Source organism: Phyllostomus discolor, chromosome X (genome assembly GCF_004126475.2).
Source record: "Phyllostomus discolor isolate MPI-MPIP mPhyDis1 chromosome X, mPhyDis1.pri.v3, whole genome shotgun sequence".
NCBI classification, from domain to species: Eukaryota; Metazoa; Chordata; class Mammalia; order Chiroptera; family Phyllostomidae; genus Phyllostomus; species Phyllostomus discolor.
The window spans coordinates 97,348,955-97,375,642 of record NC_050198.1 but is presented as its reverse complement, the minus strand read 5'-3'; the positions used below and the strand labels follow the sequence as shown (position 1 = coordinate 97,375,642).

The following is a 26,688-nucleotide window of genomic DNA, read 5'->3' as shown; positions in this document are numbered from 1 at the left end:
TCCTGCTGCACAACTTCCTACATTCTCTCAAAAAAAGCAACAGCTGTCCTGAGTGAGCCCCAGGTCTGGCACTAGCAGCAGTCACATTAGCTATCACAGTCATCACAGCTTGGCTTCCCATGGGAATCTCCAAGCCCAGCACAAGTAGCAGCCACCTCAGATTGCTTTATAGCTCAGGCAGGGTGGCCCCGGGCAAAACACAGGTGGGGGCTGGCCTTGACCTGCACCATCCTGGAATCCCCGGAGCCTATGCACCCAGGGGACAACTACAGACCATGTTGGAGCACCACCATTCTGTCCCTGCACAGCTGATCCTCTCAGAGGGTGGAAGTTGGTGGCCACAGCCAGTCCTTGCAGCTGACTGCCTGGGTAGATCCTTCCCGTTAATCTGCCAATGGCAATCAAGGCTCAACGACAAGAGAAGGATGAACTCAGCACACCTCAAGTACCTGCTTGGGTAATAGGGGAGGCTGTGCCACTGGACCCCACAGGACACCTACTACATTAGGCTACACTATGAAAACATGGAGCCAAAGCAGCTCTACCTAATACACAGAAACAAACACAGGGAGGCTGCCAAAACAAGGAGACAAGAAACATGGCCCAAATGAAGGAACAGAGCAAAACTCCAGTAGAAGAGCTAAACAAAACAGAGATAAGCAACCTGTCAGATGCAGAGTTCAAAATACTGGTTATAAGCATGCTCAAGGAACTTAGTGAGGACCTCAGCAACATAAAGAAGTTCTAGTCAGAAATTAATGATTCACTAATTTAAATAAAGAACAATTTACAGGGAAACAACAGTAGACTGCATGAAGCTGAGAATCAAATCAATAATTTAGAACATAAAGAAACAAAAAACGCCCTGGCTGGCATAGCTCAGTGGATTGAGCGCGGGCTGGGAACCAAAGTGTCCCAGGTTCGATTCCCAGCCAGGGTACATTCCTGGGTTGCAGGCCATAACCCCCAGCAACCGCACATTGATGTTTCTCTCTCTCTTTCTCTCTTTCTCTCTCTCTCTCTTTCTCTCTCTCTTTCTCTCTCCCTCCCTCTCTCTCTCTCTCTCTCCCCCTCCCTCCCTTCCCTCTCTAAAAATAAATAAATAAAATCTTTTTAAAAATTTATAAAAAAAAGAGAAACAAAAAAACAACCATGCAGAACAACAAGAAGAAAAAAGAATCAAAAAAAAAAAATTAGGAGTATAAGCAGCCTGTGGAACAACTTCAAGAAGTCCAACATTCACATCATAAGGGTACCAGAGGAGAAGAGAAAGGGCAAGAAATGGGAAATCTATCTGAGAAATGGTGAAAAAAAAGTTCCCTAATTTGATGAAGGAAATAGATGTGCACGTGCAGGAAGCACAGAGAGTCCCAAACAAGATGGATGCAAAGAGGCCCAGACCAAGACACAGAATCAAAATGCCAAAGGTAAAGGTAAAGAGAGAATCTTAAAAGCAGATAGAGAAAAGAAGTTAGTTATAAGATGATTGCCAGATGAGAGGGTGATGCAGGAGAATGGATGAAGAGGTAAGGGAATTAAGAAGTAGAAAAAGGCAGTTACAGAACAGCCACAAGGATGTACAGTATAGGAAAGGGAGTAGCCAAAGAACTTATACATATGACCCATGGGCATCAACAATGGTGGGGGGATTACCTGAGGGAGGGCAGGTGCTGGGTGGAGGGGGGCAAAAGGGAAAAATCAGGACAACTGTAATAGCATAACCAATAAAACATAATCATTTTTAAAATCTAAAAAAGAGAAAAGATGCTCAACGTCACTAGCTATGGGGGAAATGCAAATCAAAACTGCAATGAGCTACCACCTCACACCTGTTAGAATGGCTGTCATCAACAAGACAGGTGATAACACGTGTTGGAGAAGTTGTAGAGAAAAGGGAACCCCCATTCACTGCTGGTGGGAATGTAAACTGGTACAGCCACTATGGAAAACAGATGGAGCTACCTCAAAAAATTAAGAACAGAGTTACCATATGACCCAGTAACCCCTCTTCTGGGTATCTACCTGAAAAACTTGACAATGTTTATTTGTAAACATATATGCACCCCTATGTATGTTCCAGCATTATTCACAGTGGCCAAGACATGGAAACGTGACTGGATAAAGAAGATGTAGTACAAATACACAATGGAATACTACTCAGCCATAAAGAAGACAAAATACTGCCATTTACAACAACATGGATGGATCTTGAGAATATCAAGCTAAATGTAGTCAGAAGGAAAAACTGAAGAGCCATATGATCTCACTCATATTTATAAAGCTGAAAGCAACAAATAAGCAAGACAAACAAAAACTCAAAGACATGGACAACGAACAATAAGGTGGCTAACAGCGGGATGGGATGGGGGTGGTAAGGGGGTCAAATATATGGTGATGGAAGGAGATTTGACTCTGGGTGGTGAACACATAATACAATGTGACTTGGAACTTATATATTTTTATTAATCAATGTCACCCCAATAGATGTAATTCAAATGAACCAATAACAGGGGAAACTGTACGTAGGGTAGTAAGAATGCAGAGGAACTCTCTGTACTTACCATTGAAATTTTAAAACTAAAACCACTCTGAAGATAAAGTCTCTTAATATTTTTTTAAATGTGGCTGACCCAAGGATCCCCAGCATTTTTTCGACTGAACAAGTACAAAGGCCACGTCCTTACTCATGAGGAAAGTTACCAGGGACATGTACAGACAGCATCAAACTGCTGGAACACTCCAGAAGCTTTCATTGCATCTGCCTCAAAAAGACTAAAGTGTGGACAAGTGTCCAGAGTTCCAAACGCCCAGGTTTGGTAATTCCCTAGGATAACTCACAGGACTCAGGATACAGTCCTACTCAGGGCCAAGATTTATTTTAGTGAAAGGACACAGACAAAAGAAAGCATCAAAGCAAAGAGATACATGGGGTGAAGTCCAAAGGAAACCAGGTGCATGCTTCCAGGAGGTGGCATCACACAGGTCAAACTCAATGCCTCCAGCAAGAGGTTAGGACAACTCGCAAAACGCTGTCTATGAAGGAAGCCCATTAGAGACTGAAGGTCCTGGGTTTTTCCTGGGGGATGTACACAGGCACCCTCTGCTGGATGTGTACCAAATTCCAGACTCCGGGAAGAAAAGGTGTTTAGCATAAAGCACAATGTTTGTACAGGCAGGCTAGGCACTCTGAGTCACTTCCGTTTAGGGAAACATATCCGTGTAGGAAATGCTTACCAGCCAAGTTCCCAGACACCAGCCACGAGCAATTCCTGTAAGCAGACGTTTTGATGCACAGTGGTCTCCAGGCTGTTATGTTAACTCTTTTGTGCATGGGAACTTTGGCACAGAGTAGATGAAAAAGGAAGAAAACCAAATTGTGTGAAAGTAAATGGCAGAAGACCCCAGACTAGTACTTAGCTCCAGTTTATGAGAAACAAATAGTCCTTTGCCTTCTCAATACTAAGTCCATCCATCACTGAGGCTCTTGACTCATCACCTGAAAGCACATCACAGGATGTGACAGATACTCACTACATCGGGTGTTCGGGGATGAGCTTCAACTTTGCCACAACATGTGTGACCTTGGACAACATGATTTCCAAGAATATTCACAGCTCATGTGTATTACCTTACTCAATTGGGTTCACCTTTCATATCTGAATCTATAATATCTCCATGTTATAGAATTTTCTATCCAACACATAGATCCAGTTTTCCATTTAAACAAGTCTTAATCAGTTAATTCCTTCATTCCCTTCCCCAGTGCTTCTCTTCTGACTCAGTCCCTTTCCCCTAGACCACTGTAATAGTTTCCTAAATTGGCTTTCCGGCTTCCAGTCTCTCCCTGATCTGATTCATTGTATAGCCCCAGCCAGTTTAAGATTCCTGAAGTAGCCCTGGCTGGTGTGGCTCAGTGGACTGAGCGCCAGCCTGTGAACCAAACAGTTGCTGGTTCAATTCTCAGTCAGGGCATGCGCCAGATCCAGGTCCCTACTTGGACACATGTGAGAGGCAACCACACATTGATGTTTCTCTCCCTCTCTTCCTAAAAATAAATAAGTAAAAATTTTAAAAAAGTAAGATTCCTGAAGTAAAATTCCACTCATATTGCTTATACAACCAAAGGCCTTCACTGATCCTCCCAGAGTCAACAGAATTCAATACAAATTTCTGACCCTATTACTCCACAATACGGCCTTAACTTACCTGATCTTAACCTGTATTTCATTACCCTCCAGTAGTAATGCAAATTCTGGTCGAACTATTTCCCAAACATCCTCTATGTTTTGCATCCTTGGGACCATTACCCTCCACTTGAAGGGTCCATTTCTCCACTTCTATCCATCAAACAGTTTCCCTGTTATTCAACGACCACCTCAAATTGGAAAGCAGCATTCTTCCACAAAGGCAATTCTCCACTTTCAATGTTGTTTACCCTGCAAATATTTTCCCAGCCCTACAAAGGCACCACATACACATTCATGTTATAGTATGTAAAAAATTCTATTTGTGTAAGAGTCATGTGTATTATCATGGTCACGGTAAACTGCCCTTATTGTCTCTGTAGTCCTTGTGCATCCAGCATAAGCCTGGCCTGTAGTAGGCACTCAACGAGTAGTGACTTCTTTGAACTAAAATCAATGCAAGTCCCATATAAACCGACTGGACAGGATTCTGGAGATCACTGAGTACCACTCCTCCTTGGACAGATAGGGGAACTCAGACCAAGACAGGAATATCTTATTCAGCCATACCATGAGACCATGGAGGAGCTGGCTTGAAAACTCAGGGTGTCTGAGTCCCAGGCCATGGTTTTAACTGCAAACATGACTATTATAAATGACTCTCAGCTGAGGCGCGGTATGAGGAAAGCTTTGCAATAAGAAGCTGCCATTATTACCGAGGTATAGTTGGCAAGGAAAGGTGGGGACACGCTTCTGAACATACCTCTTGTAACTGAGATTCTTTCTTTTTGGAAGACAGATGTAAGTGCCGATCCAGCAAAGAATAAAACCTCTCACCATCCTTTTCAAATTTCTTTTTCCGCTCCTAGACATGGGAGAGAAGGCACAGATTAAGATGTCTTTAGTTTTAATTCAGTTTGCTCAGAACTGAGAATGAAGAACACAGTGCCGGGTTTCATGTGCCCAATCTCTCTGTTTCCCAGGTAGAAAAAGAAAGATAAGATTATTTGCTTTTGTATTCGTCTTGGCAGTTTTGACTTCCTCAAACATAGTCCTGAATCACTCCGCCTACACAAAGGGCAGTTCATAGCTAAATTAAATAAGATACAGAGTTCCCATATACGCCCTGCCCCCACACAGGAGCCTCCCCCAGTATCAATATCCCCCACCAGAGTAGTACATTTGCTACAATTGATTAATCTACATTGACACATCAAAATCATCCAAAGCCCATACTTGACAATGAAATTCACTCCTGGTGTTTTACATTCTAGTGGTTTGAACAAATGTATAATGCCTATATCCATCATTATGGTATCATACACTGTATTTTCACTGCCAAAAGCTCTGCACTCTATCTATCCATGCCTTCCCTTACCAACCTCTGCTCTTTTTACTATCTCCATAGGTTTGCTTTTTTCAAAATGTCATGTAATTGAAATCACACAGTATGTAGTCTTATTGGATTGAATTCTTTCACTTAGCAATATACATTTAAGTTTCCTCTGTGGATGTTCATGGCTTTATAGCTCATTTCTTTTCAGTTCTGAATAGTACGGCACTGTCTGGGTGTGCCACACTTTACATTTCACTCATCCCTACAGAACATCCTGGTTGCTTCCGAGTTTCAGCAATTATGAAGAAAGTTGCTAAAAACATCCATATTGAGCATTTTGCATGGACATAAGATTTCAGCTCCTCTGGGTAAATACCAAGGACTGCAAGTGCTGGATCACATGGTAAGAGTATATATAGTTTTCTAAGAAATTGCCAAACTGTCTTCCAAAGTGGCAGTACCACTTTGCATTCCCATCACCACTGAATGAGAGCTCCTGATGTTCCTCATGCTCACCAGCATTTGGTGTTGTTGGTGTTCTGGATTATACCCTTCCAATAAGCGTGCAGTGGTATCTCATTGTTATTTTACTTTGTCCTTCCCTAATAACATATGATGTGAAACACCTTTTCATATTATTATTTGCAATTTGTATATTTTCTTTGGTGAGGTGTCTGTTATGTTCTTTGACCCACTTTTTAATCCAGTTGTTTGCTTTCTCATTGTTGAGTATTAAGAGGTCTTTGTAAAGTTGTGGTACATATATGCCATGGAATATTACTTGGCCATAAAAAAAGAATGAAATCTTACCATTTGCAACAGTATGGATGGACCTAAAGGGTATTATGCTAAGTGAAGTAATTCAGGCAGAGAAAGACAAGTACCATATGATGTCACTTATATGTGGAATCTATTGAACAAAATAAATGAACAAACAAAACTGAAACAGACTCATAGATACACAGAACAAATAGATGTTGCCAGAGAGGAGGCGTTGTTCAGGTACTGAGTGAAAAAGATAAGTGATTAAGAAGTACAAATCGATAGTTATAAAATAGTCACAGGGATGTAAAGGACAGCATAGGAAATAGAGTCAATAATATTGTAATAACTATATATGGTGCCAGGTAAGTACTGAGAATATCAGGAGTGATCACATCATAAAGTAAATGGCTGTGTAACCACTATGCTGTACACCTGAAATTAATACAAAACAATACTGAGTCTAAATTGTAATTGAAAAATAAAATGTTTAAAAACATTCTTTGTATATTTTGGATCACAGTCCTTTATCAGACATGCATGTTGCAAATGTTTTCTCCTAATCTATGGCTTGTCTTCTCATTCACCTGACATCATTTTTCAAGGGGCAGAACTTTTTTTAAAAAACTTGAATGAAGTCTACCTGATATATGAATAATTTATGGCTGCATGTTAACAAAAAGCCCAACTGACTGATTCAGTCACTTTGTCCCTCCTCAACATCTTACTAGGCCTTAAGTTTTAATATACTGAAGCTTCAACAAACCCATTTGTTCATGCAAATTAACAGTTCAGAGTCTGGAATTACCTATTAGAAGGCATTTAATTTTATACTTTTCTGGTTTATAGTGGGAGTCAAGCAGCAGGAAGAAAATTATACCCATACCATAGAGAACAAAGGGATTAGCTTTTGAAACTGGGGAGACCAGACAGACCTGAATTTAAATCATGGCCCTGCTATTTTTGTAGCCTGTGCGACTGTGGACAAATTCTTACCCTCTCTGATCCTTGGTTTCATCTATAAAACATGGATAATATCTTCCTCACAGGGTACCTGTGAGAACTGAATTCAGTATAGGCCCCAATGCATAGTAAGTACTAATGAACTAATGTTAGTCCCCTTACCTTCCTCTATAAACAAAATTTTTTCAGTTTTTTCTTTTTCGCTCGATCCTTCCACCATCCCCCTATTCTTCCCCCCCAGAACTGTCAGCCTGTTCTCTATCTATGAATTTGTCTCTATTTTCCTTGTTAGTTCAGTTTGCTCATTATATTCCACATACGAGTGAAATCATATGCCATTTGCCTTTCTCTGACTGGCTTATTTCACTTAGCATAATGTTCTCCAGGTCCATCCATGCTGTCACAAAGAATAAAATTTTCTTAACGTTTATGGCCGAGTAGTACACCATTGTATAAATGGACCATAGCTATTATATCTACTCCATCTACAAAATATTTTTAAGTCAATTAGATCTAAACAGTAGCTACTAACCACAGGTAGCTATTAAATGTAATTAGAATTAAATAATCTTTAAAATTAAATTCCTTAGTCACACTAGGCACATATCAATTGTGCACTAGCATCGTGTGGCTAGAAGCTACTTAGTGGACAACTCAGATATAAAACAGTTGACATTTTTTTTAAAAAAAAGCAGAATCCACAAATTATAATCCAATTCAAGGGGTTATGTGCAGTTGAAGTCCATCGTCAACTACCGACTCCGGAGGTGACTTTGCTATCAGAATGGGGTTACAAGCTTACTTCAGTCTGGCTCATTTGAGCAAGGTCACCCTCGTAAGTACAAATATACCCTAAAACAGTTCACAAAGAAAGGACAATGAGGTGGAGGAGAGGAGTGGATAATAGCCTCATTTTCTTTGCAGAAGGGAGAAAAGAACCTTATGGTAGCTTTCTGTTCAATGATACAATTCCCTTCTGCTGTAGTGAGGGATGTCAAGGGAGCTAGAAAACAGACGTGACCTCCTCCCGGGGCAGGGTCCATTCTATACCATTAACAGTGGGGATGACACTCCCTTTTAACTCGCTACTCTCCAAGCTAAATGCAGCTGCTTTTCTATTTTTAGGGACAGACTACCCTGTAAAAGGATGTGATCAATAACATGATCACATTAGCCTGTGTTTGCAAGAGAGTAGATTTGTCTTCTGTATACAGAGTAGAGACATATGTGCTGAACCAAATCCCCTTGCGTCCTCCTGAATAGGCTTATTTTGCCTTGGATGTGGAGTAAAGACAGCATTTTCATGCCACCAGTGATGACATCAATTGGCACAACCACTTAGAGATCACGTTGGCAATATATCTCATAAAGATGTGTATGCCCCACAACGCAGGCATTCTATTTCTTGGTTATAAAGTGTCAAACATACACAAGAAGACACGGACACCACTTTTATAGGAGAATTGCTTGTACTAGCATAAAATGGAAGCAACTGACTCATCAATCAACAAGAGAATGCTTAAAGAAACCATGATATATTCTCACAATGGAATACTGTGTAGCAGTGAAAATGAAAGAACTCCAGTTAAATATATGAACACAGGCTGGGCATCACAGATAAGGGTGGGCAAAAGTAGGTTTACAGTTGCAAGTGGGCAAATACAGCTTATTCTTGTACTATTATTTATTAATTATTGTATTATTTTCCAGATGATCAACTATAAACCTACTCTTGCCCACCCGTCTATAATTTTGAGTGAAAAAAAAGTACAAAAAGAATACATACAGAACTTTTTCCTTTTTTATAGATGTGAAAAGCAATAATAGCACAGTATGTTTACTATGTGTCAGACGTTGTTCTAAATATTCTATAGTAACACTTTTCACTGCTCACAACAACTCTATAAGGTAGGTATTATCATTCAATACAGATAAGGAAGCTAAGATTCACAGAAGTGAAGTGACTTGCCGAAGCTCAACACCTAGGAAGTTGAGGAGCTGGGATGCAGACCCAGGTCATCATCTGGATCCAGAGTTGGCAGAGTAACGACTGTCCTATGTAGAACAACACTAAATACTGCTTAGGGAAATTACCTCTGTGGGGAAAGCAGCGAAAGCCTAACAGGAGAGGAAGGTTCTGTGAAGGTTATGTGAAAATTATGAGCAGGATGAACCATAGCGCTTCCCTCAACCACTGGCCCCTTACATGGACACACACACCAGATTTTCAATGGAAGACATGTGGCGAAGAAATGTTAATGTTCTTTTGTGAATGTTTAAAAAATTATGAGATATTATGAAAAATGCTCTGCACAAATCTGAATATTCACAGCTGAACACACTCGTGTAATCAGCACTCAAATCAAAAAATGAAACATTAACAACACCCTTAAAGGCTCCCTCATGCCCGTTTTTGTCACGAACACCCCCACGTTGGCGTAACCACTATCCTGGCTTCTAACACCATCACTTAGCTTTACCTATTTTTGAACTTTATGGAAATGGCTCATACAGTAGGTACTACTGCTTTTAGGACTGTTTTTCTCCTCAACCTTGTACAGGGCAGGGCAAAAGTGGGTTTACAGTTGTGAGGACGCAAAATAGTTTATTCATGTATAATTATTCATTTATTGACTACTGTATTACTTATTATTAACCCACTTTGGCCCAGCCCTGGATTTGTTAGTTTCATTCATCTCACAGTAAACTGCAGCCCTAGTTCACTCATCTCATGGCTGTAAAGTAATGCAAACGCATCGTAATGCATTTACCCACTCAGTCCTTGATAAGCATTATTCATCTTTTCTTTACGAGCCTGCCATAGCATCCCCACAAAGCTAGGTTCAGAGTGCGGCGCAGTGGGAAGTGCACAGTTTCTGGAGTAACAAAAATCTGGATGAAACTCGCTTCTGTTAACAACCTGATATTATATATCACGTATGTGTTACTGAAAAGTTATTTGGGCATTGTGCATCTTGACTTTCTCATCAGTAGGATATGGATAATAATGCTTAGCCGTGATAACACAGAGCAAGTACCTGGTAGGCAGTAATCACTATTAACAATCAGGCTTGTAAAATATTTGCTGTTGGCTTGGAAATCACTTACGGAATACTGTCACCTAGTTTAGCTCCTGTAACATTTTCCCCTCTCCCAGGGCATGCACTGGCCTTTGGATTGCAGAGCACACTGATACCTTGGGCTGCGTCTACCCTATCAGGACTATGGCTTGTTCCATCTTCTGTATTGTTTCCAGCCCTGTCTACCTCCAGAGCAAGTGCTTTTCCTAAACTTCTTTCTATAATCTCTGTTCCCGGAGGAGAAACGGCAACATGCCTGACAATCCCACATCTTGCTGCCAAGGCCTTCTTGGGTGAGAACACGCTATCATAGCTTCCACAACAGCTCCAACTCTCCAAAAAGTGGGCTAAATACATCCTCAGATGTGTTAGACAGTTTGGCCCTGGTCCCACCAGAGACCATACAAAGGCTCAATTCAGTGGCGGTTCCTCTCTGGCAAGGGCATCCTTGAAAGGGAACTGAAAACATCATACTGTGGGCAATTCTGACAAGACCTCAAAAATATGAATCAAAGAGTACAAATGCTCTCCCTGTCATGTGTCTAAGGGGGATGACTGAGTCTTTATTCTGCAGCCTCCAATGGACGGCCCAGCATTCTGCGCTGCAGGATGAAAGACCCATTATGAACCGAGATGCACTGAGCCTTATTTGTCCTCCCGTGACCTTATGCGGAGATTGCATGGTGGTGAGAAGGGAAGTAGTGGTGGAAAGGGCTCTACTAATTAAGTGAGAGCTAAAATATACACATGGGGGAGGACCCACAAACTGTGCATGTGCTGGAACTTTTGAGAGATGACAGGGAGAGAAAGAATTAACCAAACAGAAGTTAGTGTAAGTGCGCAAAGAACTCTAAAGCCAGTAGACAAGAAATAGGGAGAAGAGGGTAAAGAAGGGGATCATCCTTGACCTATCCTAGTCACCAGAAATAAATACTTACATTAACCCAATATAAGAAATGCCAAAATACATAAGCTCAAAGCCAAGAAACCTGAGTTCAAACCTGAGTCACTTGCTTTTGCCACTGTAAAATGTGCCTAATAACTGCCAACAATATCTAACTAAGGTTCCAGGCTAGAAAAGGGACATCATCATGCAAACAGTGACAAGTGAAGATGTGGCTGAGTCGAGGGTTAAAAAGCAGTAAAGAAAGGCAGAGGTGCTAATATCTTCATCTTGCAAAGCTATACTCCAAAGTTGACGGAGTAAGAAATAGGGGTTTAAGTATATTGTTTAAAGTAACAAGGGAAGCAACAGAACAACGAAAAGGATGGTATAATCATCAAAAATTGGAAGAAGAGGGAAAGAAGGTGTGAGCAATGATGTCCTGTATTCACAGCATGAAGAAATAATTTCTGAGGTTGATAAAGCCAGAAATAGCCATAAGCATATTTTTTCAAATATATGAAAGCATATATATAAAAGCATCAAAATAATAAAAATAAAAATGGTTAAAAATGAATGCCTGTGAGGAGTATAGAAAGATGAAGACTGGTGAGCTTTTCCATGCATCCTATTATACGATTTTCATTTAATTATATGTGGATGTGGATCATATATAATTTAAAATTTCAGAATGCAAAATCTAAGCATAATGGTGGTAAAATGCAAGCAGTCTGATGAAATTGCAGATTACACATTAAATTAAAACCAATGTCACCTAATTGCATAAATATGCAAACTGCCATACACAGGTTGAAAGACATATCCTATTACATTGGAAAAGGAGAGCTATCAGGTTTTTGCATAAAATGGTGGTTTGCAAAATTTTTAACCAATAGACTCCTCTTTTAAAAGAAATATTGCCCCAAAAATCTACCACATAAAACAGATCCAAGGGAAACTGCTCTAGGTAAAGTAGGAAGTTAGTTAGGAGCTGCACCTAAACAGTTTCTCCTGGGTCGGGGGAAACCCTCTAATGGAGATGACACCTGTGACATCATGAATTCTGGTGCATGATTCCGCGCTTGGGAAGTCAATCATCTCATAGCAATTCAGAAGCTATTGCTTAACATTGTAGGAAAGAAAAATCACCAGCTGGTGTGGCTCAGTGGACTGAGTGCTGGCTTGCAAACTGAAAGGTCACTGGTTCAATCCTCATGCCTGTATTGCTGGCCAGGTCCCCAGTAGGAGGCACACGAGAGGCAACCACACATTGATGTTTTTCTCCCTCTCTTTCTCCCTCCCTTCCCCTCTGTCTAAAAATAAATAAATCTTTAAAAGAATAAATAAATAAATCCTGGCTCCTGTCACTTAACTAACTATATAGCTGTGGTCATGTCCTTTACCCTGTCCAAACCTCAGGGCTCATTTGTAAATAGGTCCTAAAATCTAGTCCTTCAGATGTATCTGCTGTTAACGCCAGAACCTTACAGGGTTGTTGTGATTAGAGAATGAATGTAGAGCAACTGGCCTGGTGCTCAGTATGTAGTAAGTAGGCCTTAAATAATAGTTACTATTATCAAGCTCCTCATTTGCCAGATGGAGAACCTGAAGTCCCAAAAGAGAAGTGTTTTGTCCACAGATACACAGCTAGTTGAAAGCACAGCCAGAAGCCAATTAATTTTCTCTCTCTTTTTTTATTATGAGGTTTCTTACAAAGACAAACTCTTCTCACTGCAAAAGACTTAAAAGTGATTGCCAAACAACTATTAAATTGCTGTAAAAAGCATATATCTTACGCGTGAGGAGAAAGTGTACCTTGGTGAAGCCTATTTGCTCCTTCCGAAAAGTTTCCAGGGGTTTGATCAGCAGATCACTAGCATTGTGTACCTAGAGAAGAGAAAAGACACACAAAACAACTATTAAATTAGCCAAAATCAGATTCCTTGGTACTAGGGCATTTCCTTGTGACACACCATCCTGCAAAATGTGAACTACTAGCTGGCTTGTTTGGTTTTGTTACTGTTTTCTTCCTATCTTGGTCTCTTAAAATCAAATGCTTTGAGAGGACATTGGAGAAGGAATATTAGGGGTATTTCTCTGTAATTCTACCAGTAGTATGGTCAGAGATTTTCAGTGATACATATCCAGAGTCACATCCAGAAGCGGACACAGGAGGCCTGAAGTGTGTGTAGTAAGAAGTCAAAGGGAATGAAAAATAAATGAAAAGGGCAAGCAAAAACCATTTCATGGGAGGCAAATGAGTTGGCAGTCATAGCATCAGGGTAAATCCCGGGATAAATTGTTTCCAGTCCTGTCCCAGTGTGCCATCAAAGCAGAACATTTCCTTTGGAATGTGCCATGTATGAAAACATCACAGAGAACGCTAGATGAGGCCTTCCAATTTCCTCACTGTAGATGCTCAGATGCTGATAGAAGCACCCTGTCCAGGTACTAAAATACTGATATTGATATGCTTCTGGAAATATAAAAACATCATCTCCAAAATGGACCCCTTGCTCAGCGGGCACGGAGAGATACAAAGCTTTGTTTTCATGTAAACCTCTTGGGAGAAGGCATCTGTCCAAGGCAACAAGTGGGGTTTGTTTCTTCAGCGGTGTGAATTATTGGCACATCATCAGAGGACCTCAGCAAACACATCTGAAGGGCTAGATTTTAGGGCCCACTGCATTAATTTTGATTTATTACAAGATGAGCAAATGAGCAACTGGCTTCCTAGTCAGATGAGACATAAAGTTATCAGTCAGACAAGATAGATCTTCATAGAAATAGAAGACAGAGTAGAAAGCCAATTTTGACTAGTCCCATATTCTCCAAACTAGGAAGCCATTTTTAAATTACCACCAAAACGCACGGCGAATTGGGGTATTAATACAGGTATTTTATCCGGGTCCTGAAGGCACTTTGGACCTCCTGTTTTGTGTCCAGGTATGAGTCAGGGTTCAATTCAGTGGGCAAACTCTTACCCAACCAAAGCCCCACTAGGAGAAAAGTTCCTAACTGTTACCTCAGGGTAGGATCCACAGGATAATAAATGACATTCTCAACACATTAGTGAGTTTACCTAATCAGGTTTCTATTGAATGAAGCCCAAATTAACACTAGATAAGGCATTTAGTGGGATATAGATGGTATTCAATCCCATAGTGCAAGATTGCTTAGGAATCGATGATTAACCAATTACTAAAAGAAGGCAACAAGGGTACAACTGTTTTAAATACCATGGGCCTCTTTAGGCTATTCTTGGCAGTCCTCAAACACAGACCCTTGCACGCTGCCTACAAAGTCCTCTTCAGTGTCATAAAGCACGCATCCCATCTTTAATCACAGAGGAAGTCTGTCGTCCAGACTTTTAAAGGCCACTTTCTGAAGTTCTACAACCTCCCCTAGGATACCGGGGAAGAAGTCACAGCTGGGATGTTCCCCTTCATTTCTTTGACACACAGTTCCTTCCACAATTTAAATTTCTGAGAATGACTAGAACATTTGCAATTATCACATGCAAGGGCCTTGAACTTCCTTCCTGTTCCTCCAAAGCTTCTTTTGGACTCTTCTTATAGAAAACATAAAAAGCTAATTAACACCTCCCACATGATCCATATTGGGGTCTAGGAGTCCTTTTACCACAGTTCCAGGAAATGGGAGAGGTGCAGTCAAGCAATGAATTCCTGGCATGTTGTGAAAGGCCTCATTGAGCCTAACCTCCACAGCATTCCTGAACTTAAATGGGAAATGGGGAGCCAACCCTCAATACATGATTGAAGAGTTGTGGGGACAAAAGGGCACAACATAATTAAAGACAGAAGAAAATGACTCAGCCCTTGGGCAACGAGCCAGCAAGAAGGGTGAGAAAAACAACATCTCAAAAGATGAGTCCTACTTCAATATTTGAGAGCCTTGGAATTGGGTAAATAAAAGCCATCAAGAAACAACTACGGCTGAAGTACAGCTGAGCTCTCCAATGGTATCTGAATGGAATGGGGGTGAATGCCTTTGAGATCAACATTGGCAGCAGTTCACAAACTCTTCAGGCAGAGGAAAAAAAACACTCAGTAGAGTGTGGCTCAGCTAGGGGGTCATCCACCAGGCTCCAAGGAAACTACCCATATTGGTCACTCAGGACCCATAGAAGCAAATCTCTCAAGCTAAGAAAATTCCCAAGTGAAGTTTCCACAAGCAGAATACTGGGAGCCACGAAAGATAACTAGGAAGAACACATAAATCAAAACACATAGTATTTTTTGCTATTAATAAAACACTTCCATACTCCTTATAGCAGTGAAATAAGTGATTAGTCGAAAGTCAACAAGTGCCATATTTTGCCATGTATAATGTACACCTTTTGCCCAAACTTTTGAGGGAAAAATAAGGATGTGCATTATATATGGGTAGTACCTGAGATACCTTGTATCTGTTCTTATGTTTAGTAATTATCTGTTACATAAAATTCTTGTACCATAATATGTTCAATAATAAATGCTAAAATTACCTTATAATACAAAAATAGGTATCTAAATATAAATAAATAAATAATTGAATTAAAAAGTTAAAACAAAAGTTTTTTTTCCCTGAAAGTTTGGGCCAAAAACGTGGCTGCGTATTATACACAGCAAAATGTGGTAAATGAGTGGCATGGCCATTATTAGAGCCTAATAGTCTCTAAAGGCTCTACCTCCAAGTGCCGCCTTCAATGCTACTTTTCTAGAGGTCTAGGTGAAATGAAAGCAGTATCCTGAGAAGTCAGTATCACGGGGCAGAAAAGGAAGAGTGGTTACAGGTGAAAGAACTCTTGATATTAGAATAAATAGGCTTAACAAAACTGGCCTTCCAACAGGAAGTCATCTTCTCAGAGAAAGAGAAGGCACAATTATTTGCTGTCCTCTACAAAGTTCCAACAACTCACCAAAAATGATTTGCAGGTAGCAACTAAACACACAAAAAGATGCTCCACACTGCACATCATCAGCAAAATGGAAATTACAACAGCAATGAGATATCTCCAATATAACTATTAAAATGGGAAAATCCGAAACACTGACAGCATCAAGATGCCGGCAAGGATGTGAAGTAACAAGAAGCCTCGTTCACTGCTGGTGGAAATGCAAATGCTAGTCATTTTGGAAGACAGTTTGGCAGTTTTTTATAAAACTAGACTAAGTCTGCAGCAATGCAACAACTGCACTCTTTGGAATTTACCCAAAGGAGTTGAAAATTTATATCCACACAAAAATCTGCACACATGTGTATAGCAGCTTTATTCATAATTTCCAAAACTGAAAGCAACCAAGATTCCCTTCAATTGGTGAATGAATAAACAAACTGTGGCACATCCATATAATGGAATATAAATATCAACGATAAAAGGAAATGAGCTATCAAACCATGAAAAGAGAAAAGACATGAAGGATCTTTAGTACATACTGCTAAGTGAAAGAAGCAGATCTGGAAAGGCTACATACTCTATAACTCCAACAAAATGACATTCTAGAAAAGGAAAAACGCAATAAAAGGAAAGATCAGTGTTTGCCTGGGGTTCATACATAAGGGAAGGAGGAAGAGATAAACAGGTTGACAGCAGGGGACTTTTTAGGTTCGTGGAAACATTCTGTATGATGATACTTTATTTGTGAATCCACATCATTACAGATTTGTCAAAACCCATACAATGTTCAACATAAAGAGTAAAGGCAAATGTAAACTATGAACTATAGTTAATAACACTGTGTCAATATTGGCTCAAGAACTGGGACAAGCCTTGGCTGGCATAGCTCAGTGGACTGAGCACAGGCTGCGAACCAAAGCATCGCAGGTTCGATTCCCAGTCAGGGCACATGCCTGGGTCGCGGGCCAGATCCCCAGTGGGGACCACATGAGAAGCAACCACACGTTGATGTTTCTCTCTCTTTCTTTCTCCTTCCCTTCCCCTCTCTAAAAATAAATAAATAAAATCTTTAAAAAAAAGAACTGGGACAAATGTACCACACTTGCCAGATGTTAAAAATAGGGGAAACTGGATGTGGAAAGCGGTAGGGTAGGGGGAGAAAGGAAGTATATGAAATGTCTCTGTACTTTCCACTCAATTTTCCCGTAAAACTAAAATTGCTGTAACTATTAAAATGTATTATGCTTTAAAAATTCGACTTTAAATGTAAGAAAAAAGTTTTCATGTAGATTTAAATAAAATAATCATATATCAATATAAATAATGCCCAAATTATTTCTGGAAGCAAAAACATACATAAATGAATAATTTGCTTAAGATCACTAAAGACTACAATTTTAGTGGGCACATTCAACAGTCTGGTTTAATGTTCTCCAAAACCCTTCCTCACTGAAATGAATAGGAATAGGACTTCCACACTAATTTCTCTGTACCCAGTGTTAAACTCTCACAGCTTGAGACAGAGCTTGAGATAGAATAGCCAGATCTATTTCCTGTCTTTTTTAAAAAATATTTTTTTAGACAGAGGGGAAGGGAGGGAGAAAGAGAGGGAGAGAAACATCAATGTGTGGTTGCATCTTGCACACTCCCCCCTGGGGACCTGGCCCGCAACCCGGGTATGTGCCCTGACTGAGAATCGAACTGGCGACCCTTTGTTTTTCAGGCCAGCGCTCAATCTACTGAGCCACAACAGCCAGGGCAAATTTCCTGTCTTTACAGTACCAGGCAGCCATGAGACAGAAACCAAACCAGCAAAGCATCCATCTAACCACAATAACAGGAAAAATCCCCAATATCGGCAATGATCTAGGCGTTGGGCCCAGTGTTAGTGACCTACCATCATCATCCTTTCATTTTCAACTTCACTGAGTAATTCAGCAAATTCCTTGAAGGATTCAGCTGGAAGGATAAAAGAAAAATACATCAAATTAATCATGGTACTTGATGAAAAAGTGGGCAGAGATCTGTACAACAGGAGGTAGGAACCAGTGTGGTGTCCCAAGCCCACGTGGCCACTAAAGGAAGGCATCAAATCTAAGGCCAAAAGGAAATTGTGTTTAGTGCCTGCAGAATGTTTCTTTACTTTTTTTCTTTTTCTTTTTTTTCCTGCCAATCCTCTTACCAAAGAGATTTCTTTCTCCACTTTTATTGACATAATTGACATACAACACTGCATAAGTTTAGGGTGCACAGCATAACGACTAGACATACATATATTGAAATGATTGCCATAATAAGTTTAGTTAGCATCCATCACCTCATATACTTACAAAAATATGTTTTTCATTGTTAGGGGAAGTCTTAGGAACTATTCTCTTTATAACTTTCAAATATACTAGACAACAGTGTTAACTACTCTTATCATGTTGTACATAACATCACCAGTACTTAGTTATAACTGCAAGTTTACACCTTTGACCACCTTCACCCAATTGCCTCACCTAACCCCCCAGCTCTAGCAATCACAAATTTGACTTCTTTTTCCATGCGTTTGGTTGTTTAGATTTCACACGTGAGATCATACAGTCTTTGTTTTTCTATCTGATTTATTTCATTTAGCTTAATGCACTCAAGATCTATCCTTGAGGGGCATATATGACGAGGTCTGTCCAGAGGGTATCCAGCCATGTACTGTGAAAAAGACACATTTATTGAAGAAGATACAAGAAACATTGTACACAGGACAATGATGCCTCAGTCCCCTTCAAAGTAGGCACCTTGGGACTTCACACAGTTCTCCCAGTCACTATCAGCTACCCCATCATATTTTCCTGAATCTCATCAACAGTCTAAAATTTCTTCCCTTTTAAAGGTGATTTTAGTTTTGGGAAAAGCCAGAAGTTGTGAGGCACCAAATCTGGGCTATAGGGGGCTGAGTCACCTGGGTAATTTGAAGTTTTGCAAGAAAACTCTGCACGAGAAGTGATGTATGAGTGGGTGTGTTGGGATGTGATGAAGCTGCCCATCACCAGTTGCCCATAGCTGTGGCTTTCTGAATCATCCTAATACTTTCCATGGAGGAATGTTCAAACTTCACACAAAATCTGATGTAGACTTGTTGCTCTACTGACTCAGTCATTTCGAATGTGATGGCTACACAATACACATGCTCACTCAATGGCATCTACTGCCCCTACTGACTAGTACAGTGAAATTGTTATTGTTCACACACGTGCATTCCAGTTCACTCTCCTTGGTTACCAGGTTACATCGATATCCAGCAAACCATTCTCATTATATTAACAATGGCTGGACTTTTCCAGACAGACCTCGTACATTCTTTTCAAGTGCACATGGAACATTCTATAGGATAGACCACATGTCAGGACACAAAACAAGTCTCAATAAATTCAAGAAAACTGAAATCATATCAAGCATCTTCTGTAACCACAATGGTATAAAAGTAGAAATCAATTACAGGGATAAAACTGAAGACACACAAACACATGGAGGCTAAATAAACTGTTACTAAACAATAAATGGGTCAACACTGAGATCAAGAAAGAAATCAATAGATACCTTGAGACAAACGAAAATGAACACACAACAGCCCAAAATCTCTGGGACACAGTGAGTGTAGTTCTAAGAGAAAAATTCATAGCAATACAGGCCTACCTCAAGAAGCAAAGAAGAAAAAAAACCTCAAATAAACAATCTAACCCTACAACTAAAGGAAGTAGCAGAAGAACAACAAATAAAGCCCAAAGTAAGTCAAAGAAAGGAAATAATAAAGATCTGCACAGAAGTAATTAACATAAAGACTAAAGAAAATACAATGATCAATGCACCCAAGGGATGGTTCTTTGAAAAGATAAACAAGATTGAGAAATCTTTAAGCAGGCTCACCAAGAAAAAAAAGAGAGAGAACCCAAATAAATAAAATCAGAAACAAAAGGGTGTAGTAATAAGTGGCATGAAATAAATACAAAGGATTGTAAGAAAATATTACGAACAGCTATCTGCCAACAAATTGGACAATATGAATGAGATGAATAAATTTCTAGAAACATGCAATCATCCAAAAGTGAATGAAGAAGAATCAGAAAATCTGAATGGACAGATTACAACTAATTAAATCAAAGCAGTAATCAAAAAACAAGCAAAAGTCCTGGAATAGCTTCACAGGTGAGTTTTAGCAAACATTCAAAGAACCATCACCTACCCTTTTCAAACTATTCCAAAACATTAAAGATATGGGAAGATTCCGAAGCCCATTGTAGGAGGCCAGCATAACCCTAATTCCAAAACCAGATAAAGACACTACAAAGAAAGAAAACTATAGGCCAATATGCCTGATGAACAAAGATGCTAAAATCCTCAACAAAATGTGAGCAACAACAATCCCTGTTAAAAAGATGATACATGATCCAGTGGGATTTATTCTGAGGAGATAAGGTTGGTATAATATCAGCAAACCAATAAATGTAATAAACCACATAAACATAATGAAGAACAAAATTACATGATCATATCAATAGATGAGAAAAAGCATTTGATAAAATCCAGCACAAATTTATAATAAAAACTCTCAGCAAAGTTAGAATAGAGAAAACATACCTCAATGTAATAAATGCCATGTATGACAGACCCACAGCCAGTATCATACTCACTGGGCAAAAACTCTTAAGTGTTTCCCTTAAGATCATGAACAAGAAGGATGTCCACTTTTACCTCTCTTACTCAATACTGGAGGACCTAACCACAGCAATCAGACAAGAAGAAATAAAAGGTAACCAAATTGAAAAAGAGGACGTAAAACTGTCATTATTTGCAGATGACATGATACTGTATGTAGAGAACCCTAAAGATTCCATTGAAAACTACTAGAACTGATCAATGAATTAATTAAGGTAGCAGAATACAAAATAAATATCCAGAAATTAATTGGATTTTAATACATGCATAATGAACTATCAGAAAGGAGTAGCAGAATACAAAATAAATGGCCAGAAATTAATTACATTTTCATACACCCATAATGAACTAACAGGAAGGAAAATTAGGAAAACAATCTCATTTACAATTGCATAAAAAATACCTAGGAATAACTATAACAAGGATGTAAAATATGTGTACTCAGAAAATTATAAGACACTGAAGAAAGAAACTGAAGAAGAAACAAATAAGTGGAAACACATACTGTGTTCACGAATTAGAAGAATTAACATCATTAAAATGTCCGTATGACCCCAGGTAATTTATAGAGTCAACCCAATTCCTATCAAAATACCAATGGCATATTTCACTGAAGTAAAATAAATATCCCAAAAATTTATATGGAACTACAAGAGGCCCCAAACAGCCACAGATATCTCAAGGGAGAAGAACAGAGTTGGAGAAATCACAGCACCTGTTATCAAACAATAATACAAGGCTGTAGTAATCAAAACAGCTTGTTACTGGTATAAAAACAAACATAGATCAATGGAACAGAACAGAAAGTCCATAAATAAACTCATGCCTTTGTGGTCAGTTAATATATGACAAAGGAGACAAGAACATACAATGGTGTATAGATAGTCCATTCAATTAATGGCAATAGGAAAATTGTACAGATGTGAACCAAAAAATGAAACTAGCCGTGGCTGAGTAACTCAAGTAACTCAGTTGTTTATAGAGTCTTGTCATGATACACCAAGGTTGCAGGTTTAATCTCCAGTGAGGGTACATAAAAGAATCAGCCAATGAATGCATAAATAAGTGGAACAACAAATCTGTCTGTCTGCCTGTCTGTTGGTCTCTCCCTCTCTCAAAAAATCAATAAAATTTTTAAATGAAACTAGATCAACTTCTTATAGCACACACAAGAATACTCACAAAATGGATTGAAGACTTAAATGTTAGCCTCGAAACCATAAAAATCCTTTTTTTAAAAGATTTTATTTGTTTATTTTTAGAGGGGAAGGGAGGGAGACAGACAGACAGAGAAACATCAATATGCGGTTGCTGGGGGTTATGGCCTGCAACCCAGGCATGTACCCTGGCTGGGAATCGAACCTGGGACACTTTGGTTCCCAGTCTGCGCTCTATCCACTGAGCTATGCCAGCCAGGGCACCATAAAAATCCTTGAAGAAAATATAGGTAGTGAAGTCTCAAGATTTCTCGCAGCAATATTTTTTCTGATCTATCACCTCAGGCAACAAAAACAAAAGAAAAATACACAAATAGGACTACATCAAACTAAAAGAAATTTGCTCATTAAAGAAAACCATCAACAAAATAAAAAGACATCCCACTGAATGGGAGAACATATTTGGCAATGACAAAGCTGATGGGGGGGCGGGGTTAATACCCAAAATTTATAAAAAGCTTATACAACTCAACATGAAAAAAAACAAACAATCCCATTAAAAATAGGCAAAAGGCAAAAGATGTATACGACCTGAAGAGAACCAGAGCTTTTGACCTAGCAATATCACTGCTGGGACTATACTCTAAGAACTCTGAAACACCAATTAAAAAGAACCTATGCACCCCGATGTTCACAGCAGCAAAAGATTTACAATAGCCAAGTGTTAGAAGCAACCTAAGTGCCCATCAGTAAATGAGTGGATCAAAAAACTGTGGCACATTTACACAATGGAATTCTATGCAGCAGAAAGAAAGACCCTTCGCAACAGCATGGATGGAGCTGGAAAGCATTATGCTAAGTGAAATAAGCCAGGCAGTGAAAGACAAATACCATATGAGCTCACCTATAAGCAGAATCTAATCAACAAAACAAACAAGCAAGCAAAATATAACCAGAGACATTGAAATAAAGAACAAACTGACAATGACCAGAGAGAAGAAGGGACAGGGATAATGGGGGAAATTAGGGGCAGGTCCATTAAGGAATATGTATAAAGGACACATTGTAACAGGGTGCAGCCAAGAGGGGGCCCCAAATAGTGACTTGGAACAGGGTCCAGAACTCAAGGTGTCCAGGAAATATTGTAAAGATATATATGGATGTCCTCACCGCCTCCACCCGCTCCCCCCACAGGTGTGAGTTGAGGGTGGGATACGTGGAGCAGGGCCAATGAGTTGTTTTGCATAGCAAGGGCTTTGCAGATAACCTCTAGAATGGTCATTTAACATATCTATAACCTTTAACAGGTTTCATAGATATGCTAAATAGCTGTGGTCTGGCTTTGAGCTAGAGAGAAGGGAGTGACTTCCACCCAAGATGTAACTGGGAGGCAACTCCCCCTGGTTACAGCGTGAGAGCTTGGAGATGACTGGCTCCATGCCATGGGGCCACACCTGCCCAGAGTCATGATGGCAGCCCATTAAAGCTGGAAAAATACAGGAATGCTGGCACGTGTAACTGACTGTAGGAGGAGTCAGAAAAGGGGCTGCAAAGGAAGACTGTCAAAGAGATTTAAACCCAGACGCGGCAGCTATTGAGGAGAGGACCACGTGGCTGTAGCATTGAAGAGAGAACCACGTGGCTTTGGCCAGAGTGGGGACCCCCACAGCTTTGCCAAGGAAAGGACCATGTGGTTTTGGGGTGCTCTCTTTGGCCACATGGCTTAAGAAGTAGGAGAGACTTTGCCTGGAAGAAAAGGGGTGCAAGGACTTTTGTTGGTGGGCCATGAGAAGGTGCCACATGGCTTTGGATTAATTGGAGATCCTGATAGTGATACACCTGATGGTGCTGGGAAGCTGAATCATGGACTGCAACTTTTCCTGCGATATGGTACCCCAGATTAGGGCAGGGGGAGAAGGAAGGACTGTGTGCATCTGTGGGTATCTTAAAAGACTTTAGTATTTTAATGAAGATATTAGGTCACTACTTTAAGTCTGTATAGCTTTCAATAAACATTTCCTTTCCTTTTCAGAAATCTCTGGCATTGAGAGACATCTTTCCTCTGGCGCCGGACAATGCAAACCTAGTAGGGGTACTTTCAGAAATAGTATATGGTACCCCCTCTTTGGCCTTGTTCTGTAACACATGGGCAAAGCCTAAGGGGGTAGGTTTGAGGGTGGGAGGTGGGGATGGGTAGGGCAGGGGGTCTCAGTGGGGTAAAAATGGAGACAACCGTATTTGAACAACAATAAAAAAGATGGACAAAGGGCCTGAATAGACATTTCTCCAAAGAGGACATATGAAAAGATGTTCAATGTCACTAATCATCAGAGAAATGCAAATTAAACTCACAATGAGATATCACCTCAGACCTGTCAAAATGGCTACGATCAATAAATCAACAAACAAGGGCTGGTGAGAACAAGGAGAAAAGGGAACCCTCGTGCATTGCTGGTGCGAATGCAGACCAGTCAGTGCAGTTACTGTGGGAAGCAGTATTACCTCAAAAAAATAAAAAATGTAATGGCCTTATGACCCAGTGATTCCATATCTGGGAATATATCCAAAGAAACACAAAACTCTAATTCAAAAGACTATATGTATCCTTATGTTCATTGCAGCACTATTTACAATAGCCAAGATTTGGAAGCAGCCCAAGCGCCCATCAGTAGATAAGTGGATAAAAAAGGTGCAGTATATTTACACAATAAAATACTATGTAGCAGAAAGAAAGAAGGAACTCCTACCTTTTTCAACAGCATGGATGGAACTGGAGACTGTTATGCTAAGAAATAAGCCAGTTGATGAAAGACAAGTGCCATATAATTTCACTTATATGTAGACTCTAATGAACAAAGCAAAGTGACAAACAGAAACAGACTCATAAATACAGAAGACAGCTATCAGAGGGGAGGAGGATTAGAAGCCTTGGTGAAAAAGGTGAGGGGATTAAGCAAAGAAAAAACTTCATAGACACAGACAACAGTATGGTGATGACCAGAGGGAAAGAGGGGTGAAGGGAGGTAGAAAAGGGTAAAGGGGGGATAAATGGTGACAGATGGAGTCTTAGCTTGAAGTGGTGAACACACCATACAACATACTAATAATGTACTATGGAATTGTACACCTGAAACCATATAATTTTATTAACCAATATCACCCCTATGAATTCAATAAAAATTTAAAAATTAAATAAAAATTAAATGAACAAACAAAACAAAAACAAACTAATAGATACAGAGAATAAACTGATGGTCATGAGATGTGAGGGGGATTATGGGGATGGATGAAAAAGTTGAAGGTATGAAGAAGTACAAGTGCCCATTATAAAAAGTCACAGGGATTGAAATCACAGCAGAGGGAACATGGTCAGTAATATTGTAACTATGCTTGGTGGCAGATGGGTACGTGATTTATAGGTGGGTCCCTTTGTAAGGTATATAAATGTCTATTCACTACATTGTACAACTTAAACTAATATAATATGGTATGTCAACTGTCACTGGAAATTAATTTTTAAAGTACTAGTAATAGCCCTGGTTGGTGTAGCTCAGTGGATTGAGCACAAGCCTGTGAACCAAAGGGTCACCGGTTCAATTCCCAGTCAGGGCCCATGCCCTGGGTTGCAGGCCAGGTCCCCAGTTGGGGGCATACAAGGAGTAACCACACAATGATGTTTCTCTCCCTCTCTCCCTCCCTTCTTCTATAAATAAATAAATAAATAAATAAATAAATAAATAAATAAATCTGTTAAAAAAGACAATGGAGCCCTGGCTGGCATAGCTCAGTGGATTGAGCACAGGCTGCGAACCAAAGTGTTGCAGGTTTGATTCCCAGTCACGGCACATGCCTGGGTCGCAGGCCAGATCCCCAGTGGGGGCCATAAGAGAAGCAACCACACGTTGATGTTTCTCTCTCTCTCTTTCTCCCTCCCTTCCCCTCTTTAAAAATAAATAAATGAAATCTTTAAAAGGAAAAAAGACAATGGAGGGTAGGATTGAGGGTGGGAGGTGGGTGGGGTGGGGTGAGGGAGATTAATGGGGGAATGAATGATGGAGACAACTGTAATTGAAGAACAATTAAAAAAAGAGAAAGTCTCCTACATCCTGATTTAATCAGGATGACTAGTCAGGCCTGATAGGCCTCAGTGGAGGTTTAAGGACTATCTTTTGATTGCTCTTGGTGAGGAAGACACGAGACTGGGGGGAAATGATTGTTTATCCTTCTTGAGCAGCCTCCCGGGAGCTTGGCACTTGATCACAGGAGATAAAGCTGCCCATGTTCTGTGCATCCACAAACCAAGCAGGATGCATGGCCTCAGACCTGCCTTGATAGGCACATGGCCTCCTGTAGCTGAAGACTTACCAATGTTGATCTCGTCATCGGTCAGAGTGTCTCCAATGAAATCAAACTGAAAGGACTGTAGCGTCTGGGAAAACTTCTGAACAGCTGAGGAATAATCTGCAAATGAAAGGAAACAGGGTCAATTGTCACCATTGCTCTCCTTTGGCTGACAGCCTCATCTCTGTGAGGGCACATTGGAGAAAAGCTGAGGAAAATGCTTCCACCAGGTAGCAACTCGCACCGAATGATGATAAACAAAAGGTCACTCTGTCATAGAGGATTCGAGCAACCAAAACCACACATCGAAGAGGAAAGCAGGCAGCTTAGTGAAGTCCTTTTAAATTATGGGACATGTTTTTTTCTCCAATCCTTGTCGTCTCTGAC

The 26,688-nt window shown here is 40.0% G+C and overlaps 1 protein-coding gene across 6 annotated transcripts in view; it reads right to left on the bottom strand.

Moving 5' to 3' along the window:
• The window catches only part of OPHN1 (oligophrenin 1), a 261,539-nt gene that overhangs the window by 146,480 nt on the left and 88,371 nt on the right, over positions 1-26,688 (bottom strand). For all 6 annotated transcript variants that reach the window (XM_036016669.1, XM_028522526.2, XM_036016668.1 and 3 more), the window contains exons 3-6: positions 26,326-26,421; positions 18,006-18,067; positions 13,024-13,095; positions 4,948-5,049 (exon numbers count right to left, since the gene is read on the bottom strand). In XM_036016669.1, coding sequence (XP_035872562.1) covers positions 4,948-5,049; positions 13,024-13,095; positions 18,006-18,067; positions 26,326-26,421 — 332 coding nt within the window. The remainder of the gene's footprint in view (positions 1-4,947; positions 5,050-13,023; positions 13,096-18,005; positions 18,068-26,325; positions 26,422-26,688) is intronic.